We start from the raw sequence: 20,509 nt of genomic DNA, 5'->3' as shown, positions 1-20,509 counted from the left end.
ATCACCTGAAAGACCTCCACTGGCTCCCCGTCAACAAGAGAATAACGTTCCGTCTCCTCACCTACGCACACAAGGCCCTCTACGACCTAGGACCCGAATGCCTCAACAAACGACTGTCCATCTACACACCCACCCGCCAACTACGATCATCCAATCAAGCCCTCGACGCAATTCCGCGCATCCATAGATCCACCATGGGAGGAAGATCCTTCTCCTACTTAGCGGCCAAAACCTGGAATTCTCTCCCCACTCACCTCCACCTTACACAGAACCACCTCTCCTTCAGAAAGCAGCTAAAAACCTGGCTTTTTGATAAGTAATGCACCCACCCTCCCGCAAGCGCCTTGAGACCCTCTGGGTGAGTAGCGCGCTATACAAAATACCTGAACTTGAACTTGAACTATGGTAGAGCAGTGCATTTATAGGCAGCTTGCTCTTCGCATTTTAGCCAGTCTTCAGATGAAGTAGGGAATATTGGATTTGGTCCGGATTTGGTGCCACGGCCAGTATGCACGTCGTATAAGCAACCACCATCTTGGGCTACAAGCCAGACCCGCTCCTCGTGGTCCACAGCTGTTATTGGGCCAGTTTTAAAGAAGGCGGTAAAGGAAAACCCCTAGTGCTATCACCCTATCTTATTGAATGATGCTGTAGTTAAGGTTCTGGGTGATGTAGGTTAATGGTGTGGGCTAATGTCAATAAGAGGTTCAATTTGATATGATCAACAAGCATACCATTGCCCAGTCGGAATCTCTCAACTTGCCATTAATGGATCTCAAGCCCGCCTTTAATAGGGATAACTGTGTTAAACTGTGGGGACTGCTCCTGGGGATAGGGGTGGACCAAAATATTGTAGCTTTTTTATCAGACCTGCACTCTGGCACGTCGGCATCAATGAGGTTTTCGCAAGTCGCAGACTGCACCCGGCCATTTCCGACAAGGAGTGGTGTTTGCCAGGGATGCATTCTTGCACCCTTCCTGTTCACCCTCTACATTAATCCCTTCTTTTCTTCAGGTAGATTGTGTGAGCGTGGAAATGAGATCACTACCGGTATTATTATATGCAGACGATGCAGTTCTAATGGCCCATACTGCTGTGGGGATGCAGCTATTAGTGGACATGTTTGTTACCTTTAAGGGTAGTTTAAATCTGGCACTAAATTTTACAAAATCATGTCATGGTAGTTGGTCCACTAGCTCTAAGAGATTTAAGGGGGCCAATCACACCCTGACTTAAATATCAGCCTTTCCTTATTTAGGGGTGTTATTTGATGTGAACAAAAACTAGAATCGCCTAGTTGATTGGAGGAGATATGAGCTTGTTGAGGCCAAGGGGTCAGTGGTTAGCTTTGCTGGCAGGTTGGGTTCTTGGTTGCCACTCATTCTACTCAAAATCTATCAGGTCAAGTGTGTGTCACTGGTACTAGCGGTGCTAGGTTATGCTCACCAATTAAGCAAAAGTTGTTCCCCTGGCGTGATACTTCTGATGCTCAAATTGTCAAAAGAGCTATCTCCCTCTCATTCACTATTGCTCAATCATCTATGGGCAACACATTCACGCTCAAAGGACCTTATTTTTACTACCCGCTTAGTCGAAAGTAGAACCAAAAAGGAGATAAATGTTTACAAACCATAACCTGACAACGTTAATTGTGTTTAAAATCTTCTTTATTAAAACAGTATTACATGTTATCATAAATTCATTAAAACAGTCAATGTGGAATTCATCTGTGTTACATAATCCAACACTGATATATCACAATCAAAATACAATTTCTAAAATACATTCAAATATTTTTTTTTTTTTAAAACACATTCTAGTCTGTATGTCCGATATAAACACCCACAGAGGATTTTTTTGTGTGTCGACGCATTTCGGTGGATCCGGCTTTTTTATGCACCACCTTCCTCAGGACAATTGTTAAAAACACAAAATATTCTGTAGATAAAACTTAAGAAAGACATAGGGCCAGATGTAGGTAAATGTAATTTACTGATTTTAAAATAACGAGTCATACTGAATCGGTATTTCTGAATCGGTAAATGAGATGTAGATAAAAAATCGGTAAAAATTACCGATTCGGAATCACTCGGTATCTGAAATCGGTATTTACCGAATCGGTATATACCGGTTCGGTAAAATCCGAATCGGTAAAACCCATACATTCCAACGGGCCCATGGCCCATAGGAATGAATGGGTAGTACCGATTTGGAATTTACCGAATCGGTAAATACAGAATCGTAAATTCCGAATCGGAAATTTGAAACTGACAAACATGTGAGCCTGTGAACCAATCAGGAACTCCAACCACACCCAAGCCCAATGGCACTGGAGAATCAACCAATCAGAATCAAGCACCCCTCCCCAGTACCTGGGACTGGCCACGCCCATGCAGGTGAAGAAACCAACAGTCAGGAGAGCAGGAGGACAGAGGGAGGAGCAGGCTTCCCTGAGCTAACCTACACAGCACCATGGAGAGTCAGGATGCACAGAGGGATGCTGCAGAGCGCAAAAGGAAGCAGAAGTTCAGCCATGAAGAACTGCAGGTGCTTGTTGCAGAGGTAGATATTTGGGAAGCAATCACTGCATGTAGCTGAGTCCATCAAGCGTAGCACCTGGATTGACATACAATGCCATTGGTGTCACCCACCGTGAACTAGAAGATCTGAAAAAACGGTGGTATGACATCCGCATCATCACCAAAACGAAACTAGCTGCCCACTGCAAGGAATGTGCTGTAACAGGGGGAGGAAGAAAACGAGCCCCACGACTCACCGACATAGAGGAGCTGGTGGAATCCACCCTTGAGCCTGAATGCATCCACGGATTCGGGGACGCGGACAGCTCTGCAAGAGCTGCAAAGAAACAAGGTAAGATGCAAGTACATTGTCAATTACCCATTTACCTATTCCCCTCACACACTCGGTGTGCCTACATCATACTCCTGAACAGGTTTTACCAATGTCCGGCAATGCATCATGGGAAATGTAGTAATGGGCAGACACCTCAAACCAGTCTGCATGCCATGCAGCAAGGGAAGCAACAGATTACTAGCATAGGCAAATTGAGAGACAGGCCAAAGGCCCATAGGAATGAATGGGGAGTTATTCCTTATTTGCGATTAGCAATTTGCTAATCGCAAATAAGGATGCGATTTCAAGGGTGCTCCTGTAGCACCCCTGAAATGTAAATTTCGACTTATGTTGCGCACACACACATGTCCTAAGGACATTTGTGTGTGTAACATACAACTGAGAAAAATGCACAAAAGTGCATTTTTCTCAGTTTTCGCTATTTACCATGAAGTCAGACTTCGCGGTAAATAGCGGCAAAAAATTGCGAAATCGCAATGTAATAATGGTTCACGAATAGCATTTAAGGAATCTCAAATTGAGATTCCTTAAATGTGATCGCAATTTGAAAAATTGCAATTTTTTGAGATTTTTCAAATTGCGAGTTCCAAATGCCATTTTTGCGGGCTCAAACGGCCGAATTCTGCGATTCGCACCGATTGCGCCCGCAAAAATGCTTCATGAATCTAGCTGTATGTATTTTTAATTTTTATCTACAGAATATTTTGTGTTTTTAACAATTGTACTGAGGAAGGTGGTGCAAAAAAAAGCAGGATCCACCAAAATGCGTCGACACACGCATAAATCCTCCCTTGTGGGTTTTTATATCGGACATACAGACTAGAATGTGTTTTAAAAAAATATATATATATATTTGAATGTATTTTGGAAATTGTATTTTGATTGTGATATATCAGTGTTGGATTATGTAAAACAGATGAATTCCACATTCACTGTTTTAATTAATTAAGGATAAAATGTAATATTGTTTTAATAAAGAAGATTGTAAACGCAATTAACATTGTCAGGTTAAATTTTGTAAACATATATCTCCTTTTTGGTTCTACTTCCAGTGATTGAGCAATAGTGAATGAGAGGGAGATACCTCTTTGGACAGTTTGAGCATCAGAAGTATAACACCAGGGGAACAACCTTTGTTTAATGGTTGATCCACCCAGTTTCCTTGGTGGTAATAGGGTCACTCTCTTCTTTTTATATTTGGTTATGTTCACAATATCCCAAGGATTCCCAGCATTTTGGCACACTGGCACATTTGCTTGCAAAGTGGGAGTTCGCATTGTGCTTATGGAGGAACCGCCACCCCACAGCAGCGCAATGGCTCCAAAGGTTTTACATTCTGCAACACACCTTGTGAACTTTACGCCCTGATGCGGCCCCCACAACTCACCCACTGAATATCTGGCAACCCCTCCACACCCACCTGCAATGCAGGGGCATATCCTCCCAAGATTGATCCACCTGTAACTGCTGCCCCCATGTTACGTTTGCACTGCTCACAATTCGAAGAATTGCCCCCCTGCAGCACATCGATTCTTTCCTCTCTAGTTCCATTAATGATGCAATGCACCGCTCCCTAACAAGGTAATGCCTGTCAGGACTGTCAATTGGACATTGTTTATGGCTACTGCTTTGGAGCTATGATGTACTCAATCTTCTCAACACAATTGTGGAATACTCATATGCTTTTCTATTTTTTTATGCCACTACAATCACATTCTATGTATTTTGTCATGAAACGTGTTGTTGGTTATGTATCTGAAAATTACAAGTTTAAATAAAGGACGTGTGTCACAGGTCCAATATGGGAGTGAGGTATGTGAAGACTGACTAAATCCAGTCTCCCGTAAATCAATTGTTAAGACTGCGGGTGCAGGTTCCTTAAAGCACCCAGGCCTTCTCTGTCCATGAGGAGCTTGGCTTGAGATATTTAGCTGGCATAGTCACCCTGAGTCCTTTATTGTGCTGGATTACGCTCTGGACCAGGGAGGGTCTCTGGTTTAACAGACATAGTCTCTCACATTACCTGTCCCTTCACCAAGTGAAGTAAATTCCCTGGATTGCCTATGTGAAGGCTGCTTTTGCCAACCTATGTCGGGCAGTTTTATTTTTGAATGCCTACTCGCTGTCCCTTTTAGAATTGAGAAGGGTGAAAGACTTGTTTTTAGAGTGCATCCCATTAACTAGAGAACAAGCAGAGATACCAAAATCCAGAGTACGGGGACATATGCTTTTAAAAACATTTCATGGCCTTGAGCCTTACCTAGCTCAGGCATCCAATGGGTTGGAAAGATTTGTGTTGGGTAAGTTTAGGTTTAATCTGTTAAACCATCTTCTGGCATCAGCCAGTGGCACCCTGTCCGCAGGACAATTTACATTGCATAATATTTTAGTGTGCCCAGAAAGCAGTTCATCATCCCGTTGTTGATGTCCCTCAACTTTATGTAAATATGTCCTGCACTTATGTACCTGCTTGCTGCTGCTTCCAAATGATCTTAATTTATAGGCTGTTTCTAGAGAAGGATGTGAGTGTTTTGTACATGTTTGGCAACTCAAACAAAAAAAACCACAAGCCATAGAGTAAAGTTTACTGCAACAAGCTCAGACGTGAGTCCCTTGCTCACTTTGCCACTGGATTCAAGCAAGCCGGGCTGGAATGCCAGAAACCAATCCTCGGAAGCTTGTTTCTGGTCCAGGGAAGGCATGGCTTGGCAGTTCGGGCTGGACTGTCCCCATGAGGCACTGGGTCAGACTAATTTGCATATAGCCATGTCTGAACTGGGGTGGCAGAGTGGGCTAAAGAACGGTGATGGATTAAACCCAGATCTTTTGACTGGGTGTGAGTGTTTGATTGATGCAGATGCTCCGTCCATTACCACCCCCTTTTGTACCGCTTTTGGCCACCATAAGTGTGGCAAAGTATGCTCAGACGTGAGTCCCTTGCTCACTTTGCCACTGGATTCAAGCAAGCCGTGCTGAAGACGGCTGGAATGCCAGAAACCGGTCCTCGGAAGCTTGCTTGTGGTCCAGGGAAGGCATGGCTTGGCAGTTCGGGCTGGACTGTTCCCATGAGGCACAGGGTCGGACTGATTTGCATATAGCCATGTCTGAACTGGGATGGCAGAGTGGGCTAAAGAACGGTGATGGATTAAACCCAGATCTTTTGACTGGGTGTGAGTGTTTGATTGGTGCAGATGCTCCGTCCATTACCACCCCCTTTTGTACCGCTTTTGGCCGCCATAAGTGTGGCAGAGTATGCTCAGACGTGAGTCCCTTGCTCACTTTGCCACTGGATTCAAGCAAGCCGGGCTGAAGACGGCTGGAATGCCAGAAACCGGTCCTCGGAAGCTTGTTACTGGTCCAGGGAAGGCATGGCTTGGCAGTTCGGGCTGGACTGTTCCCATGAGGCACAGGGTCAGACTGATTTGCATATAGCCATGTCTGAACTGGGGTGGCAGAGTGGGCTAAAGAACGGTGATGGATTAAACCCAGATCTTTTGACTGGGTGTGAGTGTTTGATTGGTTCAGATGCTCTGTCCATTACCACCCCCTTTAGTACCGCTTTTGGCCACAATAAGTGTAGCAGGGTATGCTCAGATGTGAGTCCCTTGCTCACTTTGCCACTGGATTCAAGCAAGCCGGGCTGAAGACGGCTGAAATGCCAGAAACCGGTCCTCAGAAGCTTGTTTTCGGTCCAGGGAAGGCATGGCTTGGCAGGTCGGGTTGGGCTGTTCCCATGAGGCACAGGGTCAGACTGATTTGCATATGGCCATGTCTGAACTGGGGTGGTGTGGAGTGCAAAAAAACGATGGATTTAGGCCCGGATCTCTGTACTGGGGTGAATGTATGACATTGTTCTGCATTCTGTCCATCAACTGTGATTTTTGCACTTATATTAATGGGAACAATTAAAGATGGAACAGCTCGGAAAAAAAGAATAATGTGTTATGATAATGGGCTACGCGTGCCAGTAATACACTGGATCGGCCTACGATAGCAGTGAAAATAGCTTTGTAGATCTGCAATAGCATAAGATGCATCTCAATTAGGAAATATTCACAGAAAAAGCAGAATAAAGTATTGTATTGACAGCCTTTACCTATAGTGTCTTGATTTGTTTTGTACATTGCTGAGAACAAGAGGTCCCATCCCCATTCAACACTGAGTAACACTGTCTCATTTATACTTATGTTAATGGCAATATATCTATAAATCGTTCTAAATTATGGAAAAGAAGCTTGTACATGATTTTCACATCAATGGGTGTTAGTAGTTTTTTTCTATTTACAGAGCTTCCATGTTTCTCCGTATCTTTCATCCTATCATCTGTGGCATTAAAGGCAAGGCTTTTAAATCCTCAATGCAAAATATGGCAACAAAAGCATACATATTCTACAATTTGTCAAACCAACACCATTTGGATTAGACAAAATACAGGGAGCTGGCAGACACGCAATTGTAAATGTATAAAGCTGAAATAAATGGTTTCTTTATTGCATTTCTTCCTGCCAATATCGCTAAAAATGTACTGGGGCATGGTGGGGAGGGGAACAGCACCTGACGTAGCCTTACTTTGGGATATGTACAAGGAAATAGAGGAGAGAGGTGTTAGCCTTTCTCGCTTAACTCCTCTCTCCTCCACTTCTGAAACACAAGGCTGCACAATATTTAGAAAAATGTGGGGTAGCCTTGTGCTTTCCCCTGCGATGGCGCTACGTTTAGAAATTTAGCGCCAACGCAGGAACCCTTGCACCAGAGTGCAAGGATGTCTGCGTGCAGGGGAGGATTTTTTATGGGTAGGAAGGTATCCTAAAAATGCCATCCTGTCACTTGCATGTGTGCTGCTTCATGCAGCACACATAGAAGTGACAAAAATACATATTTTTAAAAGTTTGTTTATGTGCAGGAAAGGGCACCTTTCTACACATAATCAAACAATGGCATTTTGCTTTTTCCATGTGTGCTACACAAGGCAGCACATTTGGAAAAAGCAAAAAAGACGACAAAAAATGCATTTTTCCTCATTTCTTTGGTGCTGCCTCCTATGTGCGCCACACTTGTACATAGGGGGCAGCGGCAAAATGAATGGGTGTTGCGGTGGAACACCCACCGCAACACCCACTGCCCACCCCTTTCACGCTAAGCATAGCGTGAAAGGGGGCCTTATGTACAAGGCAGCGTTAAGCCGCGTTAACGCTGCCGTGTAGATAATGTGCAGCCCCTATCGCCACCACAACATCAATATAGGTGACGTTGTGGTGGCGATAGGGGCTTGTACATATGACCCTGAATTCTCTTGTTACCTTTCTTTCTTGCTCACTCCTCCTAAGCCACACTTCTAAGCCAGCCTACTTCGAATATGTCCATAGCTATGCACTGGGAAGAACTGAGAAGATTATACTATGCTTGTTTGGAAAAATGGACCAAATGTGCTACCAGCGAGTGTACTATACTTATCGAGTGCAATCATTTAGACCCAAAATCAGCATAAATAGTACTCTATGTATCACAGGCCCTCAAAGCCAGACCCCACATTCTACCTGTAGGAGAGTAGGGTCTGCTATCCTATGGTCACCCCAAATTTTTGCTTTTTGCTTCACTGGTTTCTGACTTAATGTGGCTGTGGGCCTGCTAATCAGACCCACAGCCTGCTGTTCTCTCTCTAAATTGATGCCAATGCACTCTAGGTGCATTACGAATTGGAACTGGTTCACCTTATGAGCCCCTGTAATAGTGCACCCTAGGTGCCCAGGGCATAGGTGTATCCAAGGCCTACCAGGGGCTGCAGCACGTATTGTGCCACCCCTGGCCTGGCCTCCATCTTTGACACAACTGGCTGATCACTCAGCTGGGGTAAGTCGGTGTAACCACCTCTTACTTAGGTACAGTATGTCTGTGCCTAACCCTAAACTGGACACATATGTTCCTATCAGCCACTCCTATGGAAGGCCTCATCAATCCTGGAGGCAGAGTGCTTGGAAATATGTGAGATGGTGCTCTAGCATGAGCTGAGCCTGTCTGCAGCTGTCGGGAACCACTCCCTAAGCTGTTCCGGGATATTGCCATACCATATACTCTTAAGTGCATTATAATCCTCGCGGTTAAATGCTATCTTTGGTTTGGCTTTATCAAAACATGTCGAGTAAGGTGTCATACGAATTGGAATACTATCCCCTCGCCAGTTCTGGCGACGGGGATAGCATTCCACCCTTCTAGAGGGACACGACATGTGTGTAGCCTTAACCCCGGTTAAAGTTAAACAGAGCCTCAGCTTCACAAAATGGACGCTGCCACCACAGACACAAGTCTGGCCTCCTGCTGCTGACCGAAACTCGGCAGATGGTGGCCTGGACAAAGGGTTTCCTGCCTTGGGAGGTGCGAGCACCACCCCAGACAGGATTTTGTGTATTAGGTAGGACAGGGCTGAAAAGAATCAGACATGCCCGGGGCACACAAGGTGTCCCCGTGCATAGGCCAGTCCAAACCGGTTCTGGGGCCTTCCAGCCCCAGTCCTGGCGCGGAGCTGGACAAAGGAAAGGGGGTGTAACCGCCCCCCTTCCTGGTTCCTCCCAGAGGAGGGACCTAGTAGGTGATCCACCCCCTAGATTGGAATAAGAGGGGGAGCAGTGCCATTGCACAGCAGATCATCCCGAAATCAACTTAAACTAAGAAGAAGACTGGACTTCGACATTCTGCTGCACAGAAGACTGAAGAAGAATCTCCCTTGTGGCCAAGGAGTGACCACCCTGTGAACACAGGTACCAACCAGCAACTCGACGTCTGCTTTGCCGCCGCCTCCCGCCGGAGCCCGAGCCCAGAGCCCGACAAGAACCAGATTCCCAGACCTCTCAGAGCCCGATCCACAGTCCCTGCAAAGAAGGGACCCGTGGAGGCACAGAGTGACGTGGGACCGGACCTCTTGAAAGACACCCGAAAAGCTGACTGCGCAGCTTCTGAGGCATCCTCGACGTTGTGCTTTGGGGATTGAGAACCCCCACCACCGAGCAGCCCTTGCACCGAAGATCAGCCCTCCAGCATCTCCACGATCTGCGTGGGGCCCTTTTGCATTGTGCCACTCGACGCGCCATCCCGGCCACTAGCCACGCGGCCAGCGGCCATCTTGGCGACGAACCCGAAGATTTAAACAGCAGGTCTGGTTGCTCCAGACCTACCCAAGCTCCTGTGAAAAGAAGCACCCGCTCTGACCTTGCTGGTCCGAGTGAACAGCATCTTTCAACTTCTGCGTGGCTTGCATTTGCCAAGGCCTGTTTGCTCCGATCAGGTCGCCGACACCGCCAACAGCGAGAAGCCTACGTGGGACAGCTCGTGACCGACTCCTGGACGTCCTCGACCCCGGGTATCCACGTGGCTGCAGAAAGAAGCTACCCGACAACGCCTGTTTGCACCCGACATCACCTGGTTCCACTCTGGTTCCACGGCAGTCACTGGCTAGTGACTTTGAACACTGTCCCCTCTGCTTTCAGGTCTTCAACTCTTCAGATCCACCCTTGGATCCACCGGAACTCTTCTCATCGAGCCGCCTGCAGCATCTCCTGCTCCAAGCACCATCGACCAGCGTGACGAAACCCGACACAGCTTCGACCCTGTGCACCCGCTTCCTGTGGGTGAGGTAACTCAGCTCCGCCGGTGCTCCTGCACTGGTACACATCCCAAGGGCCTGTGTTTTAAGTTTCAGCTCCGTAGGTCACTCGGAAGGTTCCTAACTTTCTAACTTTGTGCTTTTTACGCACCATAGACTTTGTATTGAGAAGTGCGTGCACTTTGAACACTGCACCCGAGTCCCGTGGGCCTTTCCCGACTTAGCTAACTCCAGTCTCGAATAGCTCCAGCGATTCCCCAGGCCCTAGGCCTCTTCACTTTCCTCCTGGTATCCCTTATACCACTTATTTAGTATATGGTTTAGGTGGCCCCTAGGGCTCATCCATATTGTGCAACTTTTGTGTATTTTAAACTGTCTTGTGATATTACGCTTGTGCTTCTGTGCTCATAAAGAGTCCAGGGGATTTTAATAGTTAATAAATCAATATATATTTTCAATATATATCTGTGTGGTGTCCCTTTCATTTGGTATTCAAGGGGGTTGTGTATGGTATAACAGCTGGCTTCACATGCCTTTCAGAGTTTAGCCTAAGACTGCTTTGTCCACGTTACCACTAGGATAACTGGTCTACAAGGTTGAATTACAACCATCATCATAAGGGTTGCTTGGCATGGTACAAAGTGATCACTAGAACTAGTGAGCATTATATACCAGGCCAACTTCTCACATTGGTGAGCAGCGGATTGGGATCTGAGCTTGCTGTTGTTTTACCATTGCAATCTTTGAGATTATCATTTGAAAGATCATACAGGTACCTGCTAGGTACATATAAAACAAGACTAGTATACTTAAGTTCTACTGAACTTAGTTGTTGTAGAGCAAAGGGAGTAGCACACCCTAGCTACAACTACTAGATAGGTTTAGTAGGTAAACACCAGTGTAGGTAGATTGCAACACATCCACCCACACTAGAGCAATGTCTGGAACAGAGGGGTCCAGTGGACTTACTCCTGTTGAGAGTGACCCTCCAAGGGCACCATCCCAGTTTGCTATTTTTCCCTTTAAGGAATTAAGACAGCTTTGTGTCTTAAGGGGTCTGAAGACAGGGCCTACCCCTACTACAGACCACCTAAGAGAGCTCTTGGATCAGTCTGAGGCTCTAAAGACCTCTAAAGCAAACCCCACAGGGAATGCTGAAGGAGGCCATCCTTCAGAGGATGACACTGTAGACACCCCTACCCCTATCATCCTAGTAGATGAGGAAGCCTCCACCACTGGAGCTCCTCAGGTAGATGAAGAGGAAGAAGAAGAAGAGGAGGAGGAGGTGGAAAGCAGTGAGTCAGATGATGACAGAGATAGTCAGGTGCTGGTCAGTAGACTGAACCAGGCTAACTTAAGTCAACTTGGGAATGAATCAGGTAACAACCCATTCAGACCCCCAGGTGGACTTAACCAGGGCCATAGGAGGAGAAGGCATCACTCAGGTGAATCCAATACCTCCCATGTCTCTAGAGGCTCTCATGGTCACTCCAGAAAGGAGATGACTAGCCCTCAGAGAAGGGAACATGAGGCCAAGATGAGAGAGGCTGAGCTTAGGATCCAGAGGCAAGAGTTAGAGGTTGCCCTGGCTAAGGAGAAACTTGCTAGAGCAAGACAGCCTAGAGAGAGTGGGGTAATAGAACCCACTGGTGGCAGCAATATCCACAAGGATAAAGACAGGTCTTTTGATAATAGAAACCTGAGTAAGATTGTGCCCCCCTACAAAGCTGGGGATGACATCCATAAATGGATTACTGCAATGGAGAGAGCCTGCAGAGTACAGCAGATCCCTCAGGAGCAGTGGGCAGCAATCTTGTGGCTCTCCTTTGAAGGTAGAGGCCGAGACAGACTCCTCACAGTTAGTGATGGGGATTCTAGAAACTACCTGGTCCTGAAGAGTGCTCTGATTGATGGGTTAGGCTTAACCACTGAACAGTACAGGTTAATGTTCAGAGATACCCAGAAGACACAGACTCAGGACTGGTCTGAATTTGTTGAGTGTGCCACTAAGGCTCTGGAGGGATGGTTGCTGGGAAGCAAGGTTACAGACTATGAAGGATTGTACAATTTGCTGATGAGAGAACAAATTTTAAATAATTGTCAGAACCAGCAGTTGCATCAACATTTGGTTGACTCAGATTTGACCTCTCCCCAAGAATTGGGAAAGAGGGCAGATAAATGGGTAAGAACCAGAGTTAAGCAAAAGAACCAGAACCAGAACCAGGGTGGTGACCAGAAGAAAACAGACCAGAAGGGTGGGGAGCAGAAAGCTAAAGACCAGAAGTCTTCAACAGGGCCCCAAACTGAGACAGAGGGTGGGTCCCAAACTTCCAAGAAGAAGAAGAAAGAAGGTCAGAAGAAACCCTGGTGTAAAACTTGTAAGAACACCTCTCACTGGACAAGTGAGTGTAAAAAGGGTGGAGCCCCCAACACTGCAGCCCCTAAGGCACCTGCACCCACTAGTACAGTTAGCAGTGTTGGTCCTCAAGCCAAGGGTTTAGTGGGAATCACTTTGGGAACTGAAGGAGATTCTGACCTAGTCAGAACCCTTACACAGGCTGTTCTGGTTTGTGAAGGGGACATAGATTTGACCCCTGACATAAGTCCCAGTAACCTGGGCAAATACAGACAGACACCTTTGATTAACAACAAAGTGGCTCAAGCTTACAGGGACACATGTGCCAGTGTCACTATGGTGACACCTAACTTTGTGGACCCTGGACAATACATGCCAGGCGATGATTACCTGGTGACCAATGCCAGCAATGTCACTACTACACATAGTGTGGCACTTGTTAACTTTTCCTGGGGAGGGGTAACTGGCCTAAAGAAAGTTGTGGTTAGTGCTGATCTCCCAGTAGAATGTTTGTTGGGCAATGACCTGGAGAACTCTCTATGGTCAGAAGTTGAGTACAGGACTCATGCAGAGATGTTAGGGATATCATCACATGTCCTTGCTGTGACCAGGTCACAGGCCAAAAAGTGCCTCTCTGAACCTCAGGTCTTGGATCCTGGAACAATGGACCAAGTACCTCCCAAGAAGAAGAACAGGAGGGTTAAGGCTGTGCCTTCCCAACTGCCTACAAGTGAGGATCAGGCTTCACAGGAAACTGATCTAGAGACCCCTGAAGGAACTGTCCCTGAAGAACTTGAACCTGATCAGGTTGAGTTTCTGGGGACAGGGGGACCTTCTAGGGCAGACTTGGGGCAGGCTCAGTTAACCTGTCCTTCTCTTGAACCCCTCAGACAGCAGGCTGCTGCTGAGGCTGCTGGGAATGCTCAAGGTGCCCATAAAGTATATTGGGACGATGGACTCCTTTATTCAGAGGCTAGAGACCCCAAGCCTGGTGCTACCAGGAGGTTGGTTATACCTCTGCAATTTAGGGGCTTCCTACTCACCTTGGCCCATGATATTCCTTTAGCAGGACACCTAGGCCAGAACAAGACTTGGGACAGGCTTGTCCCTCACTTTCACTGGCCTCACATGTCTGAAGACACCAAGGAGTTTTGTCGCTCCTGTGAAACCTGCCAAGCCAGTGGTAAAGCAGGTGGAACAACAAAGGCCCCCCTGATACCACTACCTGTGGTGGGGGTTCCCTTTGAGAGAGTGGGGATTGATATTGTTGGTCCAATGGATCCCCCTACAGCATCTGGGCACAGATTCATACTGGTGGTAGTGGATCATGCCACCAGGTACCCAGAGGCAATTCCCCTTAGGACCACAACAGCTCCTGTTGTGGCCAGGGCCTTACTTGGAGTTTTCTCCAGAGTGGGGTTTCCTAAGGAGGTAATATCAGATAGAGGTACCAACTTCATGTCTGGATATTTGACAGCTATGTGGAAGGAATGTGGTGTAAACTACAAGTTCACCACTCCTTATCACCCACAATGCAATGGGCTTGTTGAGAGATTTAACAAGACCCTAAAGGGCATGATTAAAGGATTACCTGAAAAGCTCAGGCGAAGATGGGACATCCTTCTGCCCTGCCTTTTGTTCGCTTACAGAGAGGTCCCTCAAAAGGGGGTTGGCTTCAGCCCCTTTGAATTGTTGTTTGGGCACCCTGTAAGAGGACCCCTGTGTCTTGTGAAGGAAGGATGGGAGTTACCTCTCAAAAAGCCTAAACAGGACATAGTGGACTATGTACTTGGTCTCCGCTCCAGGATGGCAGAGTACATGGAAAAGGCATCCAAAAACCTTGAGGCTAGCCAAGAATTACAAAAAGCTTGGCATGACCAAAAGGCTGTCCTTGTTGAATTTCAGCCTGGACAGAAGGTATGGGTGTTGGAGCCAGTGGCCCCAGCAGCACTCCAAGACAAATGGTCTGGACCCCATACAATTCTGGAAAAGAAGGGAGAGGTTACCTACTTGGTGGACCTAGGAACTCCCAGGAGCCCCCACAGGGTGCTCCATGTGAACAGATTGAAGGCATATGTCAGCAGGGCAGACATGGGCTTGCTCATGGCTACAGATGAGGGGCAGGAGGAAGAGAGTGACCCTCTCCCAGACCTGCTCACTCAGAACCCTGAGGATGGCTCAGTTGATGGTGTGGCCTTAGGTGGCAGCCTCACTGAACATCAGCAACATGACTGCAGACAAGTTCTACAGGCATACAGGCATATGTTCTCCTTGACCCCCAGTCAGACTAACTGGTGTACCCATGTGGTGGACACTGGTGACAGTCTTCCTGTAAAGAGCAAGATTTACAGGCAACCTGACCACGTCAGGGACTGTATAAAGACTGAGGTGCAAAAGATGCTGGAATTAGGTGTCATTGAGCCTTCAGAGAGCCCCTGGGCTAGCCCAGTGGTTCTGGTCCCCAAACCTCACACCAAAGATGGCAAGAGAGAGATGAGGTTCTGTGTGGATTACAGAGGACTCAATGCTGTCACCAGGACAGATGCACACCCTATTCCAAGGGCAGATGAGCTCATTGACAAGTTGGCTTCTGCCAAATATTTGAGCACATTTGACTTAACAGCTGGCTACTGGCAAATCAGGTTAGCTGAGGAGTCTAAAGCCAAGACAGCATTTTCTACCCCTAGTGGGCATTATCAGTTTGTGGTGATGCCCTTTGGTTTGAAAAATGCACCTGCCACCTTCCAAAGGTTGGTGAACCAAGTCCTCACTGGGTTGGATGACTTTTGTGCAGCTTATCTGGACGATATTGCTGTCTTTAGCTCCACCTGGGAGGATCACCTGATCCACCTGAAGGAAGTGCTTGAGGCTCTGCAGAAGGCAGGCCTCACTATCAAGGCAACAAAGTGCCAGATAGGGCAGAGCAAGGTTGTATACCTGGGCCACCTTGTAGGTGGAGGCCAAGTTCAACCACTGGAGAGTAAGATCCAGACCATCAAGGACTGGTCCCCTCCAACTACCCAGACTCAGGTCAGAGCTTTCTTGGGCCTGACTGGGTACTACAGGAAGTTTGTTAAGAACTATGGGTCCATTGTGACTCCTCTTAATGATCTGACATCCAAGAAGATGCCCAAAAAGGTTCAGTGGACAGAAATCTGTCAAAAGGCATTTGATGACCTGAAGAAGGCCATGTGCTCTGCACCTATCCTGAAGAGTCCTGACTACTCAAGAGAGTTCATTGTCCAAACAGATGCTTCTGAGTTGGGAGTGGGAGCAGTGCTTTCACAGCTTAATGTAGATGGCCAGGACCAGCCCATTGCTTTCATTAGCAGAAGGCTGACCCCCAGAGAGAAACGTTGGTCAGCTATAGAGAGGGAGGCCTTTGCTGTGGTGTGGGCCCTGAAGAAGTTGAGACCATACTTATTTGGCACTCACTTCAAGATTCAGACCGACCATAAGCCCCTCCTATGGCTTAATCAGATGAAGGGTGAAAACCCCAAACTACTCAGGTGGTCCATTTCCCTACAGGGGATGGACTTTACAGTGGAACACCGCCCAGGGACTGACCATGGCAACGCAGATGGTCTCTCCAGGTACTTCCACTTAGAACATGAAGACACAACTGGTCAAGGTTAGTCTAATGTCCCTGCGTTTGGGGGGGGGTTATGTAGGAGAGTAGGGTCTGCTATCCTATGGTCACCCCAAATTTTTGCTTTTTGCTTCACTGGTTTCTGACTTAATGTGGCTGTGGGCCTGCTAATCAGACCCACAGCCTGCTGTTCTCTCTCTAAATTGATGCCAATGCACTCTAGGTGCATTACGAATTGGAACTGGTTCACCTTATGAGCCCCTGTAATAGTGCACCCTAGGTGCCCAGGGCATAGGTGTATCCAAGGCCTACCAGGGGCTGCAGCACGTATTGTGCCACCCCTGGCCTGGCCTCCATCTTTGACACAACTGGCTGATCACTCAGCTGGGGTAAGTCGGTGTAACCACCTCTTACTTAGGTACAGTATGTCTGTGCCTAACCCTAAACTGGACACATATGTTCCTATCAGCCACTCCTATGGAAGGCCTCATCAATCCTGGAGGCAGAGTGCTTGGAAATATGTGAGATGGTGCTCTAGCATGAGCTGAGCCTGTCTGCAGCTGTCGGGAACCACTCCCTAAGCTGTTCCGGGATATTGCCATACCATATACTCTTAAGTGCATTATAATCCTCGCGGTTAAATGCTATCTTTGGTTTGGCTTTATCAAAACATGTCGAGTAAGGTGTCATACGAATTGGAATACTATCCCCTCGCCAGTTCTGGCGACGGGGATAGCATTCCACCCTTCTAGAGGGACACGACATGTGTGTAGCCTTAACCCCGGTTAAAGTTAAACAGAGCCTCAGCTTCACAAAATGGACGCTGCCACCACAGACACAAGTCTGGCCTCCTGCTGCTGACCGAAACTCGGCAGATGGTGGCCTGGACAAAGGGTTTCCTGCCTTGGGAGGTGCGAGCACCACCCCAGACAGGATTTTGTGTATTAGGTAGGACAGGGCTGAAAAGAATCAGACATGCCCGGGGCACACAAGGTGTCCCCGTGCATAGGCCAGTCCAAACCGGTTCTGGGGCCTTCCAGCCCCAGTCCTGGCGCGGAGCTGGACAAAGGAAAGGGGGTGTAACCGCCCCCCTTCCTGGTTCCTCCCAGAGGAGGGACCTAGTAGGTGATCCACCCCCTAGATTGGAATAAGAGGGGGAGCAGTGCCATTGCACAGCAGATCATCCCGAAATCAACTTAAACTAAGAAGAAGACTGGACTTCGACATTCTGCTGCACAGAAGACTGAAGAAGAATCTCCCTTGTGGCCAAGGAGTGACCACCCTGTGAACACAGGTACCAACCAGCAACTCGACGTCTGCTTTGCCGCCGCCTCCCGCCGGAGCCCGAGCCCAGAGCCCGACAAGAACCAGATTCCCAGACCTCTCAGAGCCCGATCCACAGTCCCTGCAAAGAAGGGACCCGTGGAGGCACAGAGTGACGTGGGACCGGACCTCTTGAAAGACACCCGAAAAGCTGACTGCGCAGCTTCTGAGGCATCCTCGACGTTGTGCTTTGGGGATTGAGAACCCCCACCACCGAGCAGCCCTTGCACCGAAGATCAGCCCTCCAGCATCTCCACGATCTGCGTGGGGCCCTTTTGCATTGTGCCACTCGACGCGCCATCCCGGCCACTAGCCACGCGGCCAGCGGCCATCTTGGCGACGAACCCGAAGATTTAAACAGCAGGTCTGGTTGCTCCAGACCTACCCAAGCTCCTGTGAAAAGAAGCACCCGCTCTGACCTTGCTGGTCCGAGTGAACAGCATCTTTCAACTTCTGCGTGGCTTGCATTTGCCAAGGCCTGTTTGCTCCGATCAGGTCGCCGACACCGCCAACAGCGAGAAGCCTACGTGGGACAGCTCGTGACCGACTCCTGGACGTCCTCGACCCCGGGTATCCACGTGGCTGCAGAAAGAAGCTACCCGACAACGCCTGTTTGCACCCGACATCACCTGGTTCCACTCTGGTTCCACGGCAGTCACTGGCTAGTGACTTTGAACACTGTCCCCTCTGCTTTCAGGTCTTCAACTCTTCAGATCCACCCTTGGATCCACCGGAACTCTTCTCATCGAGCCGCCTGCAGCATCTCCTGCTCCAAGCACCATCGACCAGCGTGACGAAACCCGACACAGCTTCGACCCTGTGCACCCGCTTCCTGTGGGTGAGGTAACTCAGCTCCGCCGGTGCTCCTGCACTGGTACACATCCCAAGGGCCTGTGTTTTAAGTTTCAGCTCCGTAGGTCACTCGGAAGGTTCCTAACTTTCTAACTTTGTGCTTTTTACGCACCATAGACTTTGTATTGAGAAGTGCGTGCACTTTGAACACTGCACCCGAGTCCCGTGGGCCTTTCCCGACTTAGCTAACTCCAGTCTCGAATAGCTCCAGCGATTCCCCAGGCCCTAGGCCTCTTCACTTTCCTCCTGGTATCCCTTATACCACTTATTTAGTATATGGTTTAGGTGGCCCCTAGGGCTCATCCATATTGTGCAACTTTTGTGTATTTTAAACTGTCTTGTGATATTACGCTTGTGCTTCTGTGCTCATAAAGAGTCCAGGGGATTTTAATAGTTAATAAATCAATATATATTTTCAATATATATCTGTGTGGTGTCCCTTTCATTTGGTATTCAAGGGGGTTGTGTATGGTATAACAGCTGGCTTCACATGCCTTTCAGAGTTTAGCCTAAGACTGCTTTGTCCACGTTACCACTAGGATAACTGGTCTACAAGGTTGAATTACAACCATCATCATAAGGGTTGCTTGGCATGGTACAAAGTGATCACTAGAACTAGTGAGCATTATATACCAGGCCAACTTCTCACACTACCCCACCATCTTTTTACTTACCAAGAATGCCGAAAGCCACACCCCCAAGGGCTATGCCCATGGCCTTCCCTCGCTCAGAGTCATCCGGGTATACACTGGCGAGCATTCCAAGTCCTATAATATTAGGAGGAGAGATGAAAAAGGAAAAGAAAAAAAAAGTGGAAAATTTAATACATTAAAAAGTGACAACAAGATTGAACGAGGAGGACCAGAAGTAGGGTTTAGCAAAATAAATACCAACAGAAACATACAGAAAATGAGGGATAGAGATTGGGAGATATAGATGAAAGAATAACATGTGTTAATCTTTGTCCTTTAAACATTTCTGGCGTCTTAAATTAAGATCATTCTGCAAGTTTACACCATATAAAAACTGGAAATAGTTACACTAAAAAACAAAATTAAATAGCAATATCAGATCACATAAATCAGGGTGCTGATTAGACATGATATCCCGCCTGGATTGAGGTGGAAAACATGCGCGAATCGTCTCTGCGCAGGACCCACTTGCGACGGGGCCGGGAACTGGCCTGCTCATGATGCTTTTCTGTGCAAGTATAGCGAAAGCAGAGACAGAACCACATGGTAACGATCATGGAGTTAGAGCAAACAAATGCATTTTATTCACCTATTAACATGCTGAATCTCTGTCTGTTTTACGTTCCCTTCTTGCATGAATGACCCTCTGGGGCAGATTTATCAATCGTCCACGCAGTGCAGCACAGCCAGCTACCTCACTGCGCTGCATGAAAGGGGTGAATTTGGTGGTGCATTTCTGTCTTTTCCTTGCACTGGTGCACAGGCTGCTGCCTAGCGTCAACGCATGCACCCGTGCGCTTGCGTTGTAGACAGGATTATTTTTGTGTAGGAAGGGACGCCTTCCTGTACAAAAACAATCCTCTGTGGCATTTTCCTCTTTCTCTGCGTGCTGCAGAACACCTCCCTGGGACAGAGTTAAGAAACACAGAAATCTGTGCTGCATTGCTTTACTTTAGCATCATTAAGCCATTTAGGGCAATGCAAGGTGGCCCTGAGGGGCTTGATAAATCCAACTCTAGGGTTGTGTCACCCTTGCGCCCTGTTGTGTGGTGTCAAAGTCAGTGCTAAAAATGGAAAAACATTTACTCTGGTATCCCATTGGTTGTTGGGGGTGGGATGGCAGCACAAAGTGGTAGAGTCATGAGGGGTGAAGTCATGAAAACAAAGTCTGACACAAATGGCCACATGGACAAACATCACGGTAAATATGTTCTGCTCTAATTGT

At 47.6% G+C, this 20,509-nt stretch overlaps 1 protein-coding gene across 1 annotated transcript in view; it reads right to left on the bottom strand.

The window, feature by feature from the left end:
• Window positions 1-20,509, bottom strand: part of LOC147725140 (chromaffin granule amine transporter-like) — a 353,689-nt gene that overhangs the window by 266,061 nt on the left and 67,119 nt on the right. The window contains exon 5 of the mRNA XM_086967117.1: window positions 19,267-19,359. Coding sequence (XP_086823243.1) covers window positions 19,267-19,359 — 93 coding nt within the window. The remainder of the gene's footprint in view (window positions 1-19,266; window positions 19,360-20,509) is intronic.

This window comes from Lissotriton vulgaris, chromosome 4_1 (assembly GCF_964263255.1).
Source record: "Lissotriton vulgaris chromosome 4_1, aLisVul1.2, whole genome shotgun sequence".
NCBI lineage: Eukaryota > Metazoa > Chordata > Amphibia > Caudata > Salamandridae > Lissotriton > Lissotriton vulgaris.
Note: the sequence above shows the minus strand (reverse complement) of the source record. Positions and strands in the feature narration are given on the sequence as shown.